This window comes from Scardinius erythrophthalmus (assembly GCF_964197995.2).
Source record: "Scardinius erythrophthalmus genome assembly, chromosome: 10".
Classification (NCBI taxonomy): Eukaryota; Metazoa; Chordata; class Actinopteri; order Cypriniformes; family Leuciscidae; genus Scardinius; species Scardinius erythrophthalmus.
This window is the reverse complement of record NC_138230.1, coordinates 29,630,788-29,652,451: the sequence shown is the minus strand read 5'-3', so window position 1 is coordinate 29,652,451 and position 21,664 is coordinate 29,630,788. Positions and strand designations below refer to the sequence as shown.

Genomic DNA, 21,664 nt, shown 5'->3' with positions numbered 1-21,664 from the left:
TGGTTTATCTAAATAAATAATTCATAAAATGTGATCTTATTTAATCTAAATTTCTAAATAAAAAAGAACCCTTCTATTCACCCTTCTATTTAAAATGTAATATTGAGCTGAACATGTCGATATTTAAGATTCAAGAATTTTATATATTTAACATGTATTTAATATATCAAAACATTAGATGCTTGTTTTGTTAAATGTGGTAAAATTGCCTAATTTTTGGCAACTCGTTCATTCGGCACCTCGGTTGTGTGGTTAATAGTGGCAGCAGTAACTCCGCTAGTGCAGTAGGTGGCAGTAATCCGCTCTCAGGTGATTTTCATCTCCAACAAAGCAGCGAGCAACGGTTTCATGTTAAAAAAAAAACATGGCACTGGTAGAGTTAAAAATTTCTGCTGAAGTTTGACTAAACGCCTATCTGCTGTTTCATTTTGTGAATTGTGCAAGATATTTTCTTGGTGGCGTCAAGAAGTAACATAGTTTTACTAGAAGATGTTCGTGGCGAAGAGCATCGCAGCGGATCATAAAGATCTGATTCACGATGTTTCTTATGACTTTCATGGTCGCAGGATGGCGACCTGCTCCAGTGATCAGAGCGTCAAGGCAAGAAAACACTCTTTTGTGTGATCTGTTTAACTGCATAGGACTTTATAGAGACTTTGTCCAAACTTATATTGAGCTGCCTACCTAGAAAGTAAATCCTGCACGTGCCTGTGACACCCAAAAATGCGGTCTACTCTAGACGGGCAGCTCACCATGTTTTGAGACATAGCTAGATATACATTGGACAGAAACTTTATAAGTGATTGAATGGGCTTTTCTGCAGCTGTGCATTTTGGGAATTTGGGAATACTATCCCTTAAAAAAAAACGGCGTTATGGATGTAAATAATAATGTTTTATTTATATAGCGCCTTTCCATTTCTGTTAAATGTGATTGTATAAACCATCATGTTATTGTTATATATGCCTATTTTTTTTTTTTTTTTTGTATCTCCAGAGTATAACGTTACTTTATGAGAGGGTATAGGTTAGATTCTATGAAATTAGAGATTTGGTGTATTAAATAATTGATTGATCGATTGTGTTGGAGACAAATATGTGTCTGTTAATTCTCCATCACGTTGTATGTAGCCTAATTCAGTAGTAAAATATGTTCCAAAAATGGTAAAGTTGGTTTCTTGACCAATTTTTTATTTTCCTTTTTTTGAGTGATTACCTCTGTTTTGGTGATGCCAACCACTTTTTTTTTTATCGTTTTAAAGTCACAATGAAATCAAAATTGAAAATTCTTATATTTATGGAATATTGCAGTAATTGATTTATCTGTACACATTATTAATTATTATTATTTTAATTAGTATGCCCTCATAATCTTAAATCAAAATAACATCCCCTTCCTCTTGCAACATCTAATCTCTTATGACAGTGTTTACTGGTGTGAGGGTGGGACAACTGTCAATCACATTACATCACAGCAATAGCAAACCACAACGACCCAATCAATTCCGATGGACAAAATCAAGTCCCACCCTACATTATTTCTTGTTCAAGAATCAGTTTCACTCTGATATATAGTTGTGAATGAAATTATTCAACCCCCATTGCAAATCAGTATCATTGGCAAACTTTACAGACTTTCAGCTGTTCGTAATGAACAAATCAAACAAAACTAATTAAAATAGCTCAATACAAATGTTTCAAGTGGTTTCTGCATATTCAAATGCATCTTTTAATGACTTCTGCAGTCTCAAAATTATACAACCCTCTGAATAGAATTCCTCACAACAGCACAAATCTGCAAAACAGGTGTTATATCAAGCACACCTGATGCAACTAATCAAGGGCTTCATTAGTTGCACCAGGTGTGCTTGAGCTAGAACACATGAAATATCTGAACTGGCTAGGTTTGTTGAGTGTCACGTTTGACTGCAAGTTAGAAATATGGCTAAGTCAAAAGAATGGTCTAAAAAGTTAAGATATCATCACCCTTTACAAACAAGGAACAAGATACAAAAAGATAGCGAAGGCACTAAATGTTCCTAGAGACACTGTTGAAAGCATAGTTTGCAAGTTCAAAGTTAAAAGAACAGTGGTTACACTACCTGGATGGGGCAGAAAAAGGAAGCTATCAACAACAGCAGCCAGATTTCTGGGAGAGCAGGTTCAGAAAAACCCTCGAGTGACTGCAAAAGACCTGCAGCAACACTTGGTGGCAACAGGCCCCTGAGGTTTCAGCTTGCACAGTAAGGCGCATACTAAACACAAGCCTGAACTCCAAGGCGTACACCCCTACTGACCCAAAAGCACAAGAAAAGTCTGCTCCAATTTGCTCAAAATCAAATATCTATACATAAGCCACAGAGTTTTTGGGATTCTGTTCTGTGGAACTTATTTGGCCCTATGGATGTCTGGAGGAAGAAGAATGAAGCATATGCTGAAAATAATACTCTGTCTACAGTTAAGCATGGTGGGGCTCGGTGATGCTCTGGGGCTGCTTTACATCCTCTGCCACTGGAAACCTGCAGCATCTGGAGGGCAAGATGGATTCATTGAAGTATCAGGAAATCCTAAGGGAAAATGTGTCCTGGAAGATTCTACAGTGGCCATCACAGTCACCTGACTTGTACCCCTTTAGAAGGTGGTTGCAGCATGCAAACCAAAGAACTGAACTGGAGGCCATTGCTCATGAGGAATGGGCTAAGATTCCTCAGAAACGCTGCTAGAAGCTGGTGTCTGGTTAGATATCTCATTTGCAGCAGGTCATAACAGCAAATGAGAGTTCTACTAAGTACTAAAAATGCTTGCCATGAAGGGGTTGAATAATTTTGAGACTACAAAAGTCATTAAAAGTTGCTTTTTCAGTAGAATTTTGGGAAACCACTTGAAACATTTGTTGTTAAACTGCTATTTAAATTACTTTGATTTGTTCATTGCAAACAGTTGAAAGTCTGTAAATTTTGCCAATAAACCTGATTTGCAATGGGGGTTGAATAATTGAGATTATTACTGTATATCACAATAGGGAATAATAAACTTTTGCTACTTCCGTTTTAGACTAAACGTGACAGCCATCTTTGTGTCATGGCCCACAACAAATTTTGGTTATACAGATGTTTACGGAAACCTCAATATTTCAGCTCAGAATTGTCTAAACAGCTTGAAACAAAACTGAGAGCAAATTTCATGCTATTGAAACAATTTCTTGAACCTTAGACTTAAAATTTGACTTAAAATGTAATGAACTCTCAAAGTTTAGGGTTAAATAAAGTGAAAATAAAAAGAAACAGATGGTGTTGCGATACGTGGGTAAACACAAAAATTAGGAAAACCAAAAATGATCAAGCAGCCTCTGTTCATCACATGGATTGATAGATTTGGAGCTTGGGGATTCAATTGATAGCAGCTTCAGATAGGAGCTGAGGTTAAGGCTGTGGTTCTTTAGCTTATTTGCATGCTTGTTAAATATATTGTTGACAAATGTTTGGCTGTTGTGAATTGATCTAGGTCTGGGATAAAGGTGATGATGGAGAATGGCACTGCACTGCTAGTTGGAAGGTATGATTTAAAAAAAAAAACCTTTATGTACTAAATCTTCATGTAACCCTATACTGCATAACTGACTTTAGTTTCCACCGTTGGTTAAAAAGGTGGGATACAAGTAGATCCATATTCATTATAGCACTTTTTTTATTTTACCAAACAAAAATATTAAAGTTAAAGGACTGGTTTCACTGACGGCTTAGATTAAGCCAGAATTAGGCCTTAGTTCAATGAGGACATCTAAATAGCTTTAATAAATGTGCCTTAGAAAAAAAAACATTACTGGTGTGCATCTTGAAACAAAACAATGGCACTTACATATTTTAAAATATTCTCAAACATGCATTTAGGACTAGGCTTAAACCTTGTCTCTGAAACCGCCGCAAACCGGGGTAAAGTTTGTGGACGTCTAAAATAAAAAAGTAGCACACTAAATGTGAAAATAATTAATTAATTTGATCAGACACCTTATTTGAGGAATTCTTAAAACTGTTTTAAACCACATTCTTCCATCTTTCTGTCTGTTTTAGACCCATAGTGGTTCTGTTTGGAGGGTGACATGGGCGCATCCTGAGTTCGGTCAAGTGTTAGCATCTTGTTCGTTTGACCGCACTGCGGCTGTATGGGAGGAGATAGTCGGTGAATCCAATGATAAACAGCGTGGTCAGAGTCACTGGGTATGTACAATTATTTATTTATTTATTTAGAAGTTATTTACAGCCCTATAAAATCAGTCTTATTTTTTTGCCAAATTCTGTGTTCATTAAAGTTTTAACAATAATAATGCCCTATTAAATGTTTTATCTTTTCAGAAATTTTGTGTTGTCTGTTTTCTGGATTCTGTGTTTTATGATTTAAAAAAATGATGGTAATCAAATGAATGCATAAAACTTCAACAGCTGAATTAGTCTTTTAAAATGTAATCAAATAATTTCATAATATTAAATTCCTTTTTTGCAAAGAAAGTGCTGCATTATAGAGGTTTACTGTTTAAAGCTACACTGTGTAATATTTTAAGTTGATTTTTAGCAAAAAACACTTTGTTCTTTCAAAATTATACGTTCTCATTAATGAGTAATCAACCAACTAATTAAGTATTCTTGTGTATAATCTGCCATTTAGAATACATACGAGCGAGTCGGCGGAAGCCATGTTGCGCTTCCATCTTGAAAATACATTAGCCAAAGAGGGACATACCTGGAAATTCAAGCTTCGCCTTTCGCGTTTTTACACTCAGTGGCACCGTGACGAATGCGAGGGGGAGATTACTTGCGACTGCTGGCAGATTTGAAATAATACGGCCACCGTAGGACTTAAAACGCCCTCGGAATGGGAGGGGCTAGAAAGTAATATTCAGTTGGTAGTCATATACAATTTCACCGTTAGATGGGAGTAAATCCTACACAGTGTAGCTTTAAATTAAAACATAGACAATTTTCTTTTTGACTGGATTTTGCACATTTTTATGTCATAGGCCCTTACTACTTGCTTTTCCTGTTGCTCAAAGAGTAGAGCATGGTGCTAGCAATGGGTTTGATTCCCAGAGAATCAAATGAAGTGAAAAGTATGGTATAATTCAAGAGTATACATTGATTTCAGAGTTGCTTTGGATAAAGTTTCTGCCAAATGTAAAATTGTGATTTTGAGGGTAACTTATGAATTTTCTAAAAACAAGATGGTAACCAATCATGTTTTTGTGCAAATCTGAAGCAGTGTCATAGATCTTCTATTCATTTTTTCTGTGCTTCTCCAGATTAAGAGAACCACACTTGTGGACAGTCGGACATCAGTGACCGATGTGAAGTTTGCACCAAAGCACATGGGCCTGATGTTGACCACCTGCTCTGCAGACGGTGTGGTGCGCATCTACGAGGCCCCTGATGTGATGAACCTCAGCCAGTGGTCACTGCAGCATGAGATCTCCTGCAAGCTCTCATGCTCCTGCATCTCATGGAACCCCTCAAGGTCTGAACACCATCTACACACAATAACATATGAATGTGAGAGAAGTATTCTTGATTGTCACAACTGTTTGTTCTGCCTTTTAGTTCTCGAGCACATCCTCCAATGATAGCTGTGGGCAGTGATGACAGCAATGTCACATACAGTGGCAAAGTGCAAATCTATGAGTATAATGAAAATACAAGGTATGAGTTTCGCTTCATGGAATTTCACTTCTTAGTGCAAAGAGTTGCTCCCTTAGAAATTTTTCAGAAATGTGAGCGTTTCCTCAAAGTTAAAGAAAATATCCTAGTAAAGAAATAAGTAATTCAGAAAGCATCTTAACCCTTAAAAGAGGTTTTAAGGTCCAACATTTTTAGGAGTACGGACAAGGACTTTTAAGAGGCTTAAAAGTTTCTTTAGCAGCGGAGAAAATGGGCGAAACAAGGGAGAATAAATGTGTTGCACACAATGCATGTCAGTAAGTTAATAAGACGCTACACATCGTGGAGGGATCATGTTTATGACTGATCTTATTAGAGACACGCTAACATCTCCGCCACAGCACAGAAATGCCATTATAGTGCCAGAAATGTAAGTAATCACTACATTAACTACATTATCATGTTTGGCAACTGGAAAAATGCAACTATGCAGCAGTGATGATTTATGTCTGTTTCAACCTTCTATAAGCAAAGTGATCACACAAACAGTTACAGCACTTTCAGAACCTTGTGTGGCTGTTCATTTCCTATCAAATACGTTAATTACGACATTAACAGCATGGTTAATAAAAAATAAAGAATATACATACATTGTCATCGTAGGTGCATGTCCACTGTGAGAGACATAATCTAAAAAAAAAAAAATCCAGAAATCACAATATATGATTTTTTAACTATTTATTTGTATGATACAGCTGCAAATAAGTATTTGAACACCTGTCTATCAGCCAGAATTCTGACCCTCAAAGACCTGTTAGTCTGCCTTTAAAATGTCCACCTCCACTCCTAAACTATTATTTATTATCCTAAAATATAGGATATATAGGTCCACTGTTGGAGCAATCATTAGAAAATGGAAGAAGCTAAATATGACTGTCAATCTCCCTCGGACTGGGGCTCCATGCAAGATCTCACCTCGTGGGGTCTCAATGATCCTAAGAAAGGTGAGAAATCAGCCCAGAACTACACAGGAGGAGCTGGTCAATGACCTGAAAAGAGCTGGGACCACCGTTTCCAAGGTTACTTTTGGTAATACACTAAGACGTCATGGTTTGAAATCATGCATGGCACGGAAGGTTCCCCTGCTTAAACCAGCACATGTCAAGGCCCGTCTTAAGTTTGCTAATGACCATTTGGATGATCCAGAGGAGTCATGGGAGAAAGTCATGTGGTCAGATGAGACCAAAATATAACTTTTTGGTCATAATTCCACTAAACGTGTTTGGAGGAAGAAGAATGATGAGTACCATCCCAAGAACACCATCCCTACTGTGAAGCATGGGGGTGGTAGCATCATGCTTTGGGGGTGTTTTTCTGCACATGGGACAGGGCGACTGCACTGTATTAAGGAGAGGATGACCGGGGACATGTATTGCGAGATTTTGGGGAACAACCTCCTTCCTTCAGTTAGAGCATTGAAGATGGGTCGAGGCTGGGTCTTCCAACATGACAATGACCCGAAGCACACAGCCAGGATAACCAAGGAGTGGCTCTGTAAGAAGCATATCAAGGTTCTGGCGTGGCCTAGCCAGTCTCCAGACCTAAACCCAATAGAGAATCTTTGGAGGGAGCTCAAACTCCGTGTTTCTCAGCGACAGCCCAGAAACCTGACTGATCTAGAGAAGATCTGTGTGGAGGAGTGGGCCAAAATCCCTCCTGCAGTGTGTGCAAACCTGGTGAAAAACTACAGGAAACGTTTGACCTCTGTAATTGCAAACAAAGGCTACTGTACCAAATATTAACATTGATTTTCTCAGATGTTCAAATACTTATTTACAGCTGTCTCATACAAATAAATAGTTTAAAAAAATCATACATTGTGATTTCTGGATTTTTTTTTTTAGATTATGTCTCTCACAGTGGACATGCACCTACGATGACAATTTCAGACCCCTCCATGATTTCTAAGTGGGAGAACTTGCAAAATAGCAGGGTGTTCAAATACTTATTTTCCTCACTGTATATGGTGCTTTCTATTATTTTCTTTTCTATCATTTCTTAAGATAAATTAGGAGCTTTCTGGGAGGATTCTTAGAAGCTTTAAAATATGGGCCCAGGTCTTTAATATCTATTTTTCTGTTATAGTCATGTTTCTAATGGGTTTATGTTGACTTTCAGGAAGTATGCCAAAGCAGAGACATTGATGACTGTGACTGACCCAGTACATGACATCGCCTTTGCTCCTAATCTTGGGAGATCCTTCCATGTGCTGGCGATAGCGACCAAAGACGTCCGCATTTTCAAACTCATACCATTGAGGTAAATATGATATCATTCTCGGTAGTAAGAAAGCTAAGCAGTCAAATTGGTCATCTTAATTGTTCACCCAAAAAGTAAATTCTGAAATAAATGTTGTTTCAAACAACATTCTCAACATGGCTTGGTGTGAGTTTCAAATCATGAAGTCTGCAATTTAATTAAATGTATGTGCTGCCGGTTTCAGAGTGAAATGCTGCACTGTGTTCATTTATATGCATTCAGCTCATGATCCTTTGTTTCAATTTTAAAGCTTAATGGTTTTATGTTTGAAAATAAAGAAATGAAAGAAAACAAAGAAACTTAAATAATAGTTATGTAATTTTACAATTAGACTAAATTCAGAAGAACCGCGGCAACGTCTCCAAGACGCTTGAAGAAGCCTACCTATATATATATATATATATATATATATATATATATATATATATATATATATATATATATATACACACACACACATCAGAAAAACTACATTTTGCAATGCCAGTTTTTTATAATATTGTGCAGCCCTAGTAAGCACAACTCACAATAGTATTGAGCTAACTTCTCAGAACTTCTAAGCCACCACCTGTCAACGCCCTAGCTTCACTGTGCCGAGTTTTACAATGGTAAACGCCACTCATGTTTTACTCTGACTGTAAGAATCTTTTTGGAACAGTTGATTCATGTTATGCGTCTGACAGGAGAGAGAGTGCCAACAGCTCTGGTCCCACTAAGTTTGAGGTGCAAGTGATGGCTCAGTTTGACAGTCATAACTCTCAGGTGTGGCGTGTGAGTTGGAACATCACCAGTACTCTCCTGGCCTCCTCTGGAGACGATGGCTGTGTGCGACTCTGGAAAGGTCAGCCGTCAACTCAATCTACTTCCTGCTGAGTGAATCTTTTGAAATACATTTCTCAATAATAACTCTTTATCATAGCTTTAGATATTCTTTACAGTCCAACTCTTTTAATGTTTTTTTAAATTATAAATGCCAGTGTTACTTTTCATTTATTATGAAAATTGTAATATAATATTACAAATAGGTTTTAGCTTTCATCAAAATGTATTAACTTTAAAGCAGAGCTGCAGGATTCTGGATAAATTGAGAATCACTCGCTCATAAATACTTCACTTGTTTCATTACTGGATGAATCTGCGTTCAAAAACTCTTGTTAAAATCAAATTCTTTTGAATAAATGATTCAATGACAAATACATTTTTTTAACAGTTAATAGTGATGTAATTGATACCATTGTTATTTGAAGCACCAAGTTACTTTCAAAAGGTGATTCGCTTTATTTTGATCGCTACCTTAGACATCAGTGTTTAGATAAACTTTTAGAAAAACTTGAAAAGATTGTTTGTGAAGCTGTTTCACACCTATACATGACAACTGTTCTGTCTGGGTCAGAGGCAGTGATTTGAATGTTTTGCTGTTTTTTTTTTTTTTTTTTGGATCAAATATTTAAAACGCATAGCCGAATCGTTGTCATTTAGAAATAAGATCGGCTGGGTGTTTTGAATCGAGATCGTGAATTATTATTATTATTTTTTTAAAGTCAGCAGAAAATGAAAATTCACCTCAATTTTCTACATACATGTTATATGAAGTATGTTTTTGTGAATGATTTATACATGCATGTTATTTTTTATTTTTTAATAAAATCATAACCCAATCTTGCGATAAAAATGCCAGACTTTGTAAACCCAGCCCTTTTAAATTTTAACCTCTAAAACTACTTTTAATTTCTGCTGACAATAAGGCTGCTCAGGCGGGGGAAAGTTATATGGACTAATAATATCCCAGCCTAACATGTTTAATGATATACATCACATAATGTAAATTATGCTGTGCATTCTGGTTCATCTTGTCTGCAGCTAATTATATGGACAACTGGAAGTGCACAGGGATCCTGAGAGGAGACGGGAGCCCAGTGAACGGCTCTTCTGGACTCACTGCTGCTCTGAGCACTGTGGGCGTCCCTGGAGCTGCTCAGATGGTTGTTGGGGCGGCTTCTGCTGGCAGGTATGTGGCGGTGCTGTGATGTAGAGTATGACCCTCAATATAGTTATTTTTGCTTAAAACGGTTAAAATATTAAATTACAATATGAAAGTTGATAGAATTTAGGTAAGTATTCATCACAAATGAATAGGTCTGGTCTGGCATATTCATTAGATTTTTTTTCTTTTCTTTTTAGGTACAAAAACTACTGCTTCACATTACTTAACTCTTTCCCCGCCAGTGTTTTTGAAAAAAGTTGCCAGCCAACACCAGCATTTGATCATATTCACAAAAGTTTCATGGCCTCCAGAATATTTTGCTGTTTGAAGAACAGACCCCCAGCTTTAAAAAACAAACAAACAAAAAAAAGCTTCATGCATTCCTTTATCATAACTTGAATGTGGGTACGATTCATTAAAAAAGCAACATTTTGAGCGAAAATCTGAGAAAATCGCGTTTTTTGCCAAAGACTACGTCTAGATATGATTCAGAATGATGATCAAAACATATATGGGGTTGATTGAGTCCATAAACTGTGCTAAGCTGCACAGTCTTATAGCTCGTCCTGGGTGATATTTCATTTGGTATTTTAGGCAGTTTTGATTTATATTCTGTTTAATGATGATCACATTATTTTACATATCCATTCGCTTAAATATGATATCGCATATTTCTGCCACTCCTTGGCCTGTGTTTTGATCAAGAGATTCAGTACTAGCGTAAGATGCGTAATAGTGCCCCCTACAGTGAAAATAGGGAAAGCCAGAAATTTCCATCAATGGCGGGGAAAGTGTTGAGTTCTGACTTTTTAAAGGCATTTAAAAAAAAAATCTTATTATATATGCATTTGACTGCATTTTGCATTGAAAGTTTGTGGTTTATTCATAATTAAATGTCTTAATTTTAACAGAAAAAAAGCTCAACTGATGCCAGGCTAACGGCATAACATGCTGATTGGCTGCTTGCTGCATGCACATGCACAGGATTGGACAGAGACCTCATTGACCCCTCCTCTGCACGGTGTGATACATGCACACTCTTCTAGCTACTAATCTGACAGAAGCGTGTGCTGACGGCACGATCTGTTGTGTGGCTGTTAAAGGAACTGTGCTTGTGTGTTCTCTTCTGACATTGAGCATTTTTTGTATTATTTAACAAGTTACACTAAACATGATTCCAATATTGACATTCTTATTAATTGTTGTGATGTGATGCAGTATTATTTATTTATTTTAATACTTACATTTAGGTCATTTTGAAGTTTCAAAGCATAATTGTCTGCACCCGTTTCCATTGACTATACCCCAAAACTGTTATGGTTGCTTTTAAAGGAACAGATAACTCAAAATTCTGTCATCGTTTATTTGCCTTCATGTTGTTCCAGAACTTTTACAACTGAGTTTCTTCTGTGATGCACAAAAGGAAACATTCTAAAACCTCATTTTAAAAAAATGAAATAAAATAATTCGCACTTGGAATAGCATGAAGGTGAGTAAATGGACTTCAGGCTTTCCAAAGAACACTACACATGTTTGCACTGTTAGTTTGAAGCTGATCACCATGTATTCTGTGGTGTGGACAGTAGAGGGAGGCATTGTATCATTCAGCCCAGTTCTGCTCAAATTTTGTTCTGTCTCCAAATATGCCTTTGGAATTACTAGCACATTACATTTTAATTTGTCAAACTAACTGTATTATAGTATTTCAGTAAGTATTGTAGGGTGTAGGCACAGATTGTTTGTGCTGAAATAAGCAACTTTTTGCAGCTCTAAAGCCTATTCAATGAAGAAACATTTGACCTGCTTAACATATCTACTTCCGTTAATAAACCATCTCCAAAAGTTTTTTTCAATTCACAATTTTGGTGCATGAATAAATGAAAAGCTGGCATCTGATATTTAACTCTGTATATTGGCAATATCCATCCATGACATTCTTTGTAGTGCTGCTTCTTCAATTGGGAATTCAAAAAGAGCAAATTTAAACATTTCTAGAGACTAATGCAACTTTTTTTTTTTTTTTTTTTGGTAAAATAAAGTTTGTTTTTCAGTTCTGATTTATGTAATAAAAAACTTTCTGAGGTTTCTCTGAGTTGTGTGGTCCTCATTTAAGGAGCCCTTATAAGAGGAAGAAGTTGGTCTGAAAAGATATTTAAAAGAAATAAAATATTATCTTAAGTCAAGTCACCTTCATTTATATAGCGCTTTTAACAATATGGACTGTTTCAAAGCAGCTTTATTGTAAAAATAAGAAATTAAATGAATAGGTAATTAAAGTAACAGATTGTTTTGGCTTTACAGCAGCTCTAGAATAAAGTTATTGTCCAGCTAAAGTTAGTTTTGATCGATTCACTTCCGTTGCAAAGATCATTAGTTAGATATTCTAGGTGTTATCAACTGGGCGGAATTTTGAGATCGCATAGACGTGAAGGATAATAATGCGTTAAGAGCTCGCTCAAGTATGGGGAGCTAAACCTTTTAGTGCTTTGTAAGCAATCAGTAATATTTAAAAAAAATTAATAGGGAGCCAATGCAGTGTTGATAGAACCAGGCTAATATAGTCATTCCTGAAGAACTGATGTGTTTTGGACCAGATGTAGTTTATTTATTAAGCGTGCAGGGCAACCACCCAGTAGGGCATTACAATAATCTAGCCTTGAGGTCATGAACACATGAACTAATTGTTCCGCATTTGTCATTGAGAGCATATGACGTAATTTAGATATATTTTTAAGATGGAAGAATGCGGTTTTACGGATACTAACGTGACTTTCAAATGAAAGATTGGTATCAGAGAGCACACCCAGGTTCCTAACCGATGACAAAGGTTTGACAGAGCAGCCATCAAGTGTTAGACAGTATTCTAGATTATTACTTGACGTTTTTTGTCCAAAAATTATAATCTCTGTTTTTTCAGAGTTAAGTACTAGCAAATTATTAGTCATCCAGTTTTTTATATTAGCTATGCATTCCGTTAATTTTGTGAATTGGCAAGTTTCGTCGTGGCTTGAATAAATATAAAGCTGAATATCATCAGCATAACAGTGAAAACTAATGCCATGCTTCCTGCCATGCCATGATATCTCCAAAGGGTAGAAAGTACAGAGTGAACAGCAATGGTCCTAGTACTGAGCCTTGTGGTACTCCATACTGAACTTGTGATCGATAAGACATCTCTTAATTTACTGCTACAAACTGTTAACGGTCAGATAAGTATGATTTAAACCATGCTAATTCAATTCCACTAATGACAACATAATTTTCGAGTCTATTTAAAAGAATGTTGTGGTCAATAGTATCAAATGCAGCACTAAGATCGAGTAACACTAATAGAGAGATACAACCACGATCAGATGATGAGAGCAATTCATTTGTAATACATACAATTCATTTGTCAGTAATATGGTACGTTTAAATCCTGACTGGAAATCCTCGTAAATACCATTTTTTTCTAAAAAGATTAGATTCGAGATCAGCCTGTAATTGACTAATTCTGTAGGATCAAGTTGCGTTTTTTAAACTAAAAAGCTAAAAAGTTTTAGGTACGTATCCTAATGACAAAGATGAATTAATGATATTAAGAAGAGGATCTATGACCTCTGGAAGCATCTCTTTCAATAGCTTAGTCGGTATGGGGTCTAACATACATGTTGTCGATTGAGATGATTTAACGAGTTTAGAAAATTCTTCCTCCTATAGCAATGAATGAATCGAATTTTTTCTCAGGGAGACTACAATGCACTGTCTGATGTGATACTGTAGTAGATGGTTGCTTAGTTATAATTTTCTCCCTGATATTATCAATCTTGTAAGTAAAGAAGTGCATAAAGTCATTACTGCTTTGCTGGCTGGAAACGTCTGGGGTTGACGTCTGGGGCTTTATTTTTCGTTAATTTAGCCACTGTTTCATATAAATACCTAGGGTTTTGTTTATTTTCTTCTAATAGGGTTGAAAAGTAAGCAGATCTAGCTGTTTTTAAGGCCTCTCGGTACGTAATCATGCTCTCTTTCCATGAAATGCAAAAATTTTGCGCTCCATTTTTCTGGCTGCTTCCTTAAGGGCCTGAGTGTGCTCTTTGTACCACGGCGTTGTACCACGGCGTTGGACTACTAAGTTTCTTTAAGCCCAAAGGAGCAACTGTCTAAAGTGCTGAAAAAGAGAGAGTCAAAAGTTTCTGTCGCAATATCGAGTTCTTCTAAGCTATCTGGGTTGCTGAGGAGATGAAATTGATCAGGAATGTTATAATAAAGCAATCTTTAGTAGCAGATGTGATAGGTCTAACATATTTGTAACACGGAGTCGGCTTTGCAGCCTTGGCTAAATGCAAATTACACGAGACTAGATATTGGTCTGAGATGTCATCATCCTGCTGCAGAATTTCAACGGCATCAACATTGATTACATGTGATAATATTAGATCTAGAGTATGATTACGACAATGAGTAGGTCCTGACAGGTGTTGTCTAACTCCAATAGAATTCAGAATGTCTTTAAATGCCAATCCCAATGCATCTTTTTCGTTATCTACATCTATATTTAAATCACCAACAATTAGGGCTTAATCTGCAGCCAGTACTAACTCTGATAAAAAATTAGCAAATTCTTTGATAAAGTCTGTATGGTGCCCTGGTGGCCTGTATAAAGTAGCCAGCACAAATCTCAAATGTGATTTATCATTTACACTAGATAGTGTTACATTAAGCACCAACACTTCAAAAGAATTATATTTAAAACTTGATTTCTTAGTGGTTTTGAAACTATTACTATAAATTACAGCAACAGCTCCCCCCTTGCCTTTCAGATGAGGCTCATGTTTATAACAGTAATCTTGCGGGGTTGATTCATTTAAAGTAATGTAATCGTCTGGTTTAGCCAGGTTTCTGTCAAACACAGCACATCTAGTTTATAATCTGTGATCATATCATTAACTAGGGGTGTAAGAAAAAATCGATACACTTGAGTATCGCGATATTTTATTTTGCAATACTGTATCGATTTTCAAAAACGCAATATCGATTTTTTTTTTTTTTTTTTTTTTACGTCCAAAAATATTCATGGTAAGACCGTAAGACAGTGGTTCACGTTTATGTTGTTTAAATCCCTACCACTAGATAGCTATGCTGAGACGCACCACTAGTGTCCTCGCCAGGCTCGCCTATAACGCCCGTTTCACACATACTCCGTGTGCAGTGCATATGCGGTGCGTGTTGCAGTGCGTATGCAGTGCAGGAGCAGCACACGCAATAGTGCTTTCACATATGCTGCGTTTGCAGTGCGTAACTGATTCGCTGCTGTTATACCACAAATACATACTCACTGTATTTCAAATCCAGAAGATATCAGCAACTTTTATTTTAAAAAAGTTTTTTTTTGTCAGTATTGCGATTCTCTTTGTACACATATACACTGTTTAATAGACGTATTCACGTTTAAACACAATTTAAACAACATATTATTAAAAGCATTACTTCTATATAATTATATATTAAGTTGCTCAAGCAAGTGGTAAAAATATTTTACCATGTAGGCTATACTATTAAAATCGCATAGCCTACATTTTAAATTAAAACTTAAAATTGACAAAAACAGCAGACTCATACCCTTGCCTTTCTTTTGCATAATTTAAATCTTTATACAATAAATCTTGCATGTCACTAATAACTTGTTTTTCCACCTCCACGAATGAGACGAGTGTTGTTCATTATGTTGTCTTATTGAAGTAAATGGTATTTTCCCTTGATTTACCCCGGTCTTAACGTCTCAGCATTCCGATTGTCTTTGTACGCATATACACTCTTTAACAGACGCACGTTTAAACACAATTTAAACAACGTCAGCCTATTATTCAATGGATTACTTTTACTTATATTAAGTTGCTCAAGCAAGTGGGCAAATATTTAACCATGTACTTTATATTAAATCGCAAACATTTTAAATTAAAACCTAAAATTGACAAAAACAGCCGACTCTCATGCCTTTTCTTTTTCATTTAAATTTGAATACAATAAATCTTGCATATCACAAAGAACTTGTTTTTCCACCTCCACGAATGAGACAAGTGTTGTTCATTATGTCACCTTGTTGAGGTAAATTGTAGCTTTCCTTGCTTTACCCCGGTCTTAAAGTGAAAAAAAAAAGTATTTAAATACATTTATGTTGAGATTACTACATTTTATTTAATTAATCGCATTTATGGTGAAATTGCTACATTTTTAGGTCAATCTGTGTTCATTTTGACCACGAAACATGCTGTCACTTTAATTCAGCGCGTGCAGCACAGCAAAAATAGACTCGGTGCGGAAACGATCGCTGCACTGCTGTATACGCACCGCAACTGGAACGGATCGCCGGACTGCATCCGTGTGCAGTGTGAAAGCTCTAACCTGTTAACATGGGTACGGAAAAAAATACGCACCGCATACGCACTGCAAACGGAGTATGTGTGAAACGGGCGTAACGGTGCGTGTCCACTGGACATTTTAGGATTGACAGCGGACCGGAGAAAGCGTTGAGAGCGACCGAGAGCGTCAAAAAGTTGGGCAGTTCCTTTATACAAATATCAAGCGAAAAACGCAGTCGGCAGCCAATTGCTGTGAGGTTCGGGATGTGACGTCTACCTTGAGAGTTTAAACATATGCAAATTGTGCCGGAGTTTATGCTGGATTTAGTGCGTAAATCATTTTGTTTACAAATTAGACGTTGTGCAGTTGTTATATAGCCTATATGTTAAATATTTCATTTTGGATGTGTTTATTGTGATTATATTGGCTGGTTTTATAAAAGTTTATACAACTGAAAGGATATCTTTGCTTGGTGCATTTGGAAACAAAGCTTGTCTATTTCTAAATGTAATCGCGTGCATCGTTCACACCAAACGCGCGAATAGAGCATCTGGCGCGAGTGATTGCAATGTTAAGTCAATGCAAAGACGCGTTTACGCGCGTCTGGGGGTCCTGCGGCACGAGGCGTTTAGTGCGGCGCGGTTCGCCTCATTCGCGCGTCCAGTTCTTTTAAAATCTTTTATCACATAAAACTTGATTTCAATATGACACATTTATTTTGTTCACTTTCATCCATTTTCATTCATTTTCGTCCAGTTCACGTTGTTGTTTTGTATTGTGACAGGGGCTATGTACCTATTTTCTTTTATTATGGCCTACTTGAGCATATAAAAATTTGCTCACTAAGAACCTGTAAACCACAAGCCCAAACTGGCAGTTTGATTTTCTGTGTACTGATTTGTTTACCTAAAGTAAACTTCTTTGACTTTTATGCACATCATGTCTTTTTTTTAAATATTTTTAATATATTTTACTTTTAAAAAATCCCAATATATCGCCTTATGCACAGTATCGAAATATATTGCAATATATTGAATCGTGACTCATGTATCGTGATACGTATCGTATCGCCAGATTCTTGCCAATACACAGCCCTATCATTAACAATAAGTGCTTTTGAAGTAAAGGATCGAGTATTCAGCAACCCAAGCTTTATCATTTGTTCATTTGTATTATATCTTTTTTGTATTTGTTGAACATCAATTAAATTTTTACCCTTAAATGGGTTTGGGAGTTGTTTGTATTTCCTAATTCGGTGAACAGACACAGTCTGTATATGATGACATCTAGGTGATAGAGTCTCTATGTGATGGGATTTATCTGACCTTGGTGACGCGAGGCCGCTAGCAGACGGTCGGTTTAGTCAGTCTGTCTGCTTCCTGACCTGAGCCCCAATTCAAGTTTGAGCTCTAAGACTATGTGCCATATTAATAGAGAGAAGAGCAGCACCATCCCAGGAGGGATGAATACCATCTCTTTTCAACAGGTCAGGTCTGTCCCAAAAACGTTTCTATTGACTATGAATACTATATTATTTTGCGGACACCACTTAGACAGCTAGCCATTGAGTGAGGACAGTCTCTCATCACTCCGGCGAACAGGAAGGGGGCCAGAGCAAATTACAGTGCCTGACATCGTACTTGCGAGTTCACACATCTCTTTAACATTAATTTTAGTGATCTCCGACTGGCGAAGTCGAACATCATTAGTGCCGACGCGAATAATAATCTTAGAGAATTTACGATTAGCTTTAGCCAGCACTTTTAAATTTGCTTTGATGTCAGGCGCTCTGGCTCCCGGCAAACATGTGACTATGGTGGCTGGTGTCGTTCCGTGTAATAGAATCGTTAATAACTAGGGCACTTTCAACAGGATTTTCAGAGAGTGTTTCACTGAGTGGGGAGAATCTGTTTGTTATGGTAATCAGAACGGAAGAGCTGTGTTTTGTCCCGCGACTACAGCGGCTCACGTTCACCCAGTTGCCTTGCTGCACGGGCTCTACAGTCGGAACCGAACAATGTACAGAGTTCACTAAGCTAGTCACATCCAAAGCAGTATCTAAAGCCCTTGCATGCTTATTATCATCGATTAAAGTTTGGATGCGTGTCTCTAGTTCAGAAATCTTCTCTGTCAGCCTGACTATCTCCCTGCATTTATCATATGAAAATCCCTCTGTGCTGACAGAGAAGGCTATGCTATTTATATGACACGAAGTGCAAGTGACAATAACAGGAGAAGACATTTTCTCACTGTGTTTGTTGACTGATCCTACTTACCACAGTTGTTTGATAGACTTGTAAAAAGCGTGTGTGGACGAGAAAAAAAAAAGGACGGCAAGCACGAATGGAAGGTTAACAGGCTAGCGAGATACTAGCGTGTTGTGCTAGCGATAATGATTTAGATAAAAGCTAGCGATGTCAGATTAATGTGATAGGCAATATTAGACTACATCTAATATATGGTGATGAGTAAGTTATATTTAGCAATATAAACAAAAAGGAATGATAGTAAATAGAGATTCAAAACAGAAAGCTATACAGAGCATACAGACGCAAACCGGCAGACAGGAGCAATCGATCAAATTTAGAAATTTTGAAGGCCAAAAAAGTGCATCCATCAATCATAAAAGTGTTCCACATGGCTCGGGGTTAATAAAGGCCTTCTGAAGCGAAGCGATGCGTTAGTGTAAGAAAAAAAATCCATATTTATAACTTTATAAGCCAAAATAACTAGCTTCTGACAGATGGCCGTAAGCATTGTTATTCGCGAAAGAGTACCTGACCTGACGCATGACGTATTGACAAATGCGAAAACGCAGAAGACAGAGCAAAACAAAACAACGGTCACAAATAAGAAGTCTAAAACGATCATTTTTAAAGATAAATGTCGGAGGATTTTTGGTATAAGAGAAGAGGAGCTTGAGTTTGTTGCCCAGCCCTGTTTGTTTGAACCGCAAGAGGCGTCAAAGCTTGGATGGATGTGCTTTTTTGGACTTCAAAATCAGGACCGCCATTCACTCCCATTATAAAGCTTGGAAGAGCAATTATATATTTTTAACATAAGTCCGATTGTGTTCGTCTGAAAGAAGAAAGTCGTATACACCTAGGATGGCTTAAGGGTGAGTAAATTATTAGATAATTTACAGTTTTTGGAACTATCCCTTTAATAAAAAAAAAAAATTCACTGTGAACAAAATCCTGATTCAGTCCCAGTCAGATGACATGACCCCTATACATTTAAAGCACATACTCATTTTTTACACAAATCACTGTTGACTGCAGGCTTGAACATTCAGTCCTGCAGTTTTTCTATTAAAAGTTACTAAGTACTTTCTTCTTTATTGTCTAGTTTAGCAGCAACTGAAAACCTTTTATTAAATTTTATTAAAATTAATTCCCAAACTAGGTAGTCATATACTGAGAGGCAACTTAATTTAGGCTAAATGTTTATTAAATAATTTTTAATTGTATTAATTTAGTCTTTTTAATTACAATATTTAGAAGTGGAAAATGACAAAATCACAGAAAACTAGTTTGTAGACTATTAATTACAAATTTTGGTGGATGCAAATAATGTCCCAATTTCTGGTTAATGAAATTATGAAAACGATAAACCCCATTAAATCATGTGGACTAAAATTGCTCTTATAATTAAGTATCTCCTTTTTTAAAAAAAGTTTCTGGTTCTATTTTGTCTTGCCCCATAGGCTTCCATTGTAAAAGCATGTCAATAAACATGACTGTGGTTTTTACAAACTGAAGGATGAGCTGAAATGAACTTTCGTGGTCATTTATTAGCATCTTGTCTCAGATTCTGCAGATAAACCTTCATTGCATTGAAACTGGAACATTTCTTTAACTCCTCCTGATCTTGTGTGATGGCCACCTGTTCCGGCTTCATTCATCATCATTCACCTTTGTTTCTTTGTTTTTCCTCAATGTTCATTTTTCTGTTGTTCTTGTGTGTCTGTGTTGTGGGCGTTTCTCGTTTCTGTTGCTCGTTGGGCTTCATTCCCATTCTGTTCTTACAGGTACTTCTTCCCTCATTTGGACTCCCCCAGAGCTGGATCCCGACTGGGCCACCTCCTGCCTCCTCCCTCTCTCATCGAACAAATAAATGAGCCTGATCCCAACCATGCACCTCAGCTACGTCATCGACACATGGTGAAATCCGCCAGTCAACCCACTGACATTTTCCATTTAAATGATCAGTAATGTCTTTATGTCCACATCATATTCACCCCATCCCCCAAGAAAAAGATTCAACAACTGAGACATAAACAAGATTTTTCTCCACTCTTCCACCAAGACACTTGCAAGTTCTCGAACACGTCTGGGGGTTTGGCACTGCAAGGACAATCAGCTATCCTTCCTGTCTCCCTGTAGCACTGTCTTGGGCATCTTACATTACAAACTCAGTCCACATCTGCAGTCCTCCTGCAGAAGGAATATGGCATGTTCACACAGGTGATCAGGGACCCTGAGCATCTTCTGGTATATATCAGAGTCAGTATGAGGGTCTTTTTAGTGTTCAAAGTTATTGTAACTGTGACCTTTATTGTCTGCTGCCTGTAAACCGTTAGTGTCTTATGGACTGTTCAGGTGCATGTGCAATAATTAGTTGTGGTTCACTGAACAAGCATGAAAAACATTTTTTAAACCATATATAATAATATTTATATCTGATATTTTTTACATTCTTAGTGTAATGTAATACCTTACTGTAATATTTTTGAGTTTGGGTTACAGTAAAAAAAATGCAGTTATTAAATGTTTTTTATTCAAATAATCATTAAGGGCAGTAAAACAGACGCTACTGTGATGTACTGCATAAATACTGCATAAATAATTTCACATTTTTTTTGTATTAAAATATTTATTAATATTTGTTCCATTTTTATGAAAATGGAACAATGCAACAACAACAACAACAACAACAACAACAACAACAACAAATCATAGTTCTAAAATGGGCATTGTTTTAGGAAAGTACATTTTGAGGCATGTCCTTGAAATTATTCCTCACATATGATCCAAATGTTTGTCTCATAATAATAATAATAAAAAAACACTGTCAAAGAAATAATTTTGTACTGTGCATTTTGTGAGGTTAAAACAGATTTATATATGAATTTGCTCTTTCAGTGAAGTTACAAATTGAATAGTGTCTATTTAAGCCCTGCTTTAGTCATCCAGTACTGAGCGGATCTAACAATTTGGGTCACAGTAGTTCTAAGTTTATTTATTTTTTCCCTCTTCTGTCTGTGGCAGATGTAACTGGTCAGGGCTTTGGCCCTCAGGCTGTTGAGAGTGTGTTAATCAAGAGAACATAGTATTGTGGCCTGATTGCACACCTGCCAACCCTGTGGCCATGTC

At 36.8% G+C, this 21,664-nt stretch overlaps 1 protein-coding gene across 2 annotated transcripts; it reads left to right on the top strand.

The window, feature by feature from the left end:
* The first annotated feature begins 184 nt into the window (after positions 1 to 184).
* Positions 185 to 20,621, top strand: seh1l (SEH1-like). 2 transcript variants are annotated; one of them, XM_081375623.1, is made up of 9 exons: positions 185 to 600; positions 3,504 to 3,554; positions 4,070 to 4,216; positions 5,293 to 5,504; positions 5,588 to 5,686; positions 7,823 to 7,963; positions 8,647 to 8,804; positions 9,824 to 9,971; positions 10,859 to 12,038. In XM_081375623.1, the coding sequence occupies exons 1-9, from the start codon at positions 490 to 492 to the stop codon at positions 10,884 to 10,886; spliced, it is 1,095 nt and encodes a 364-aa protein (XP_081231749.1). In that variant the 5' UTR covers positions 185 to 489; the 3' UTR covers positions 10,887 to 12,038. The 2 variants fall into 2 exon arrangements, with proteins under 2 accessions (XP_081231749.1, XP_081231748.1); XM_081375622.1 differs by lacking the exon at positions 10,859 to 12,038 and adding an exon at positions 20,320 to 20,621 and having other exon boundaries at positions 348 to 600.
* The last annotated feature ends 1,043 nt before the right edge of the window (positions 20,622 to 21,664 follow it).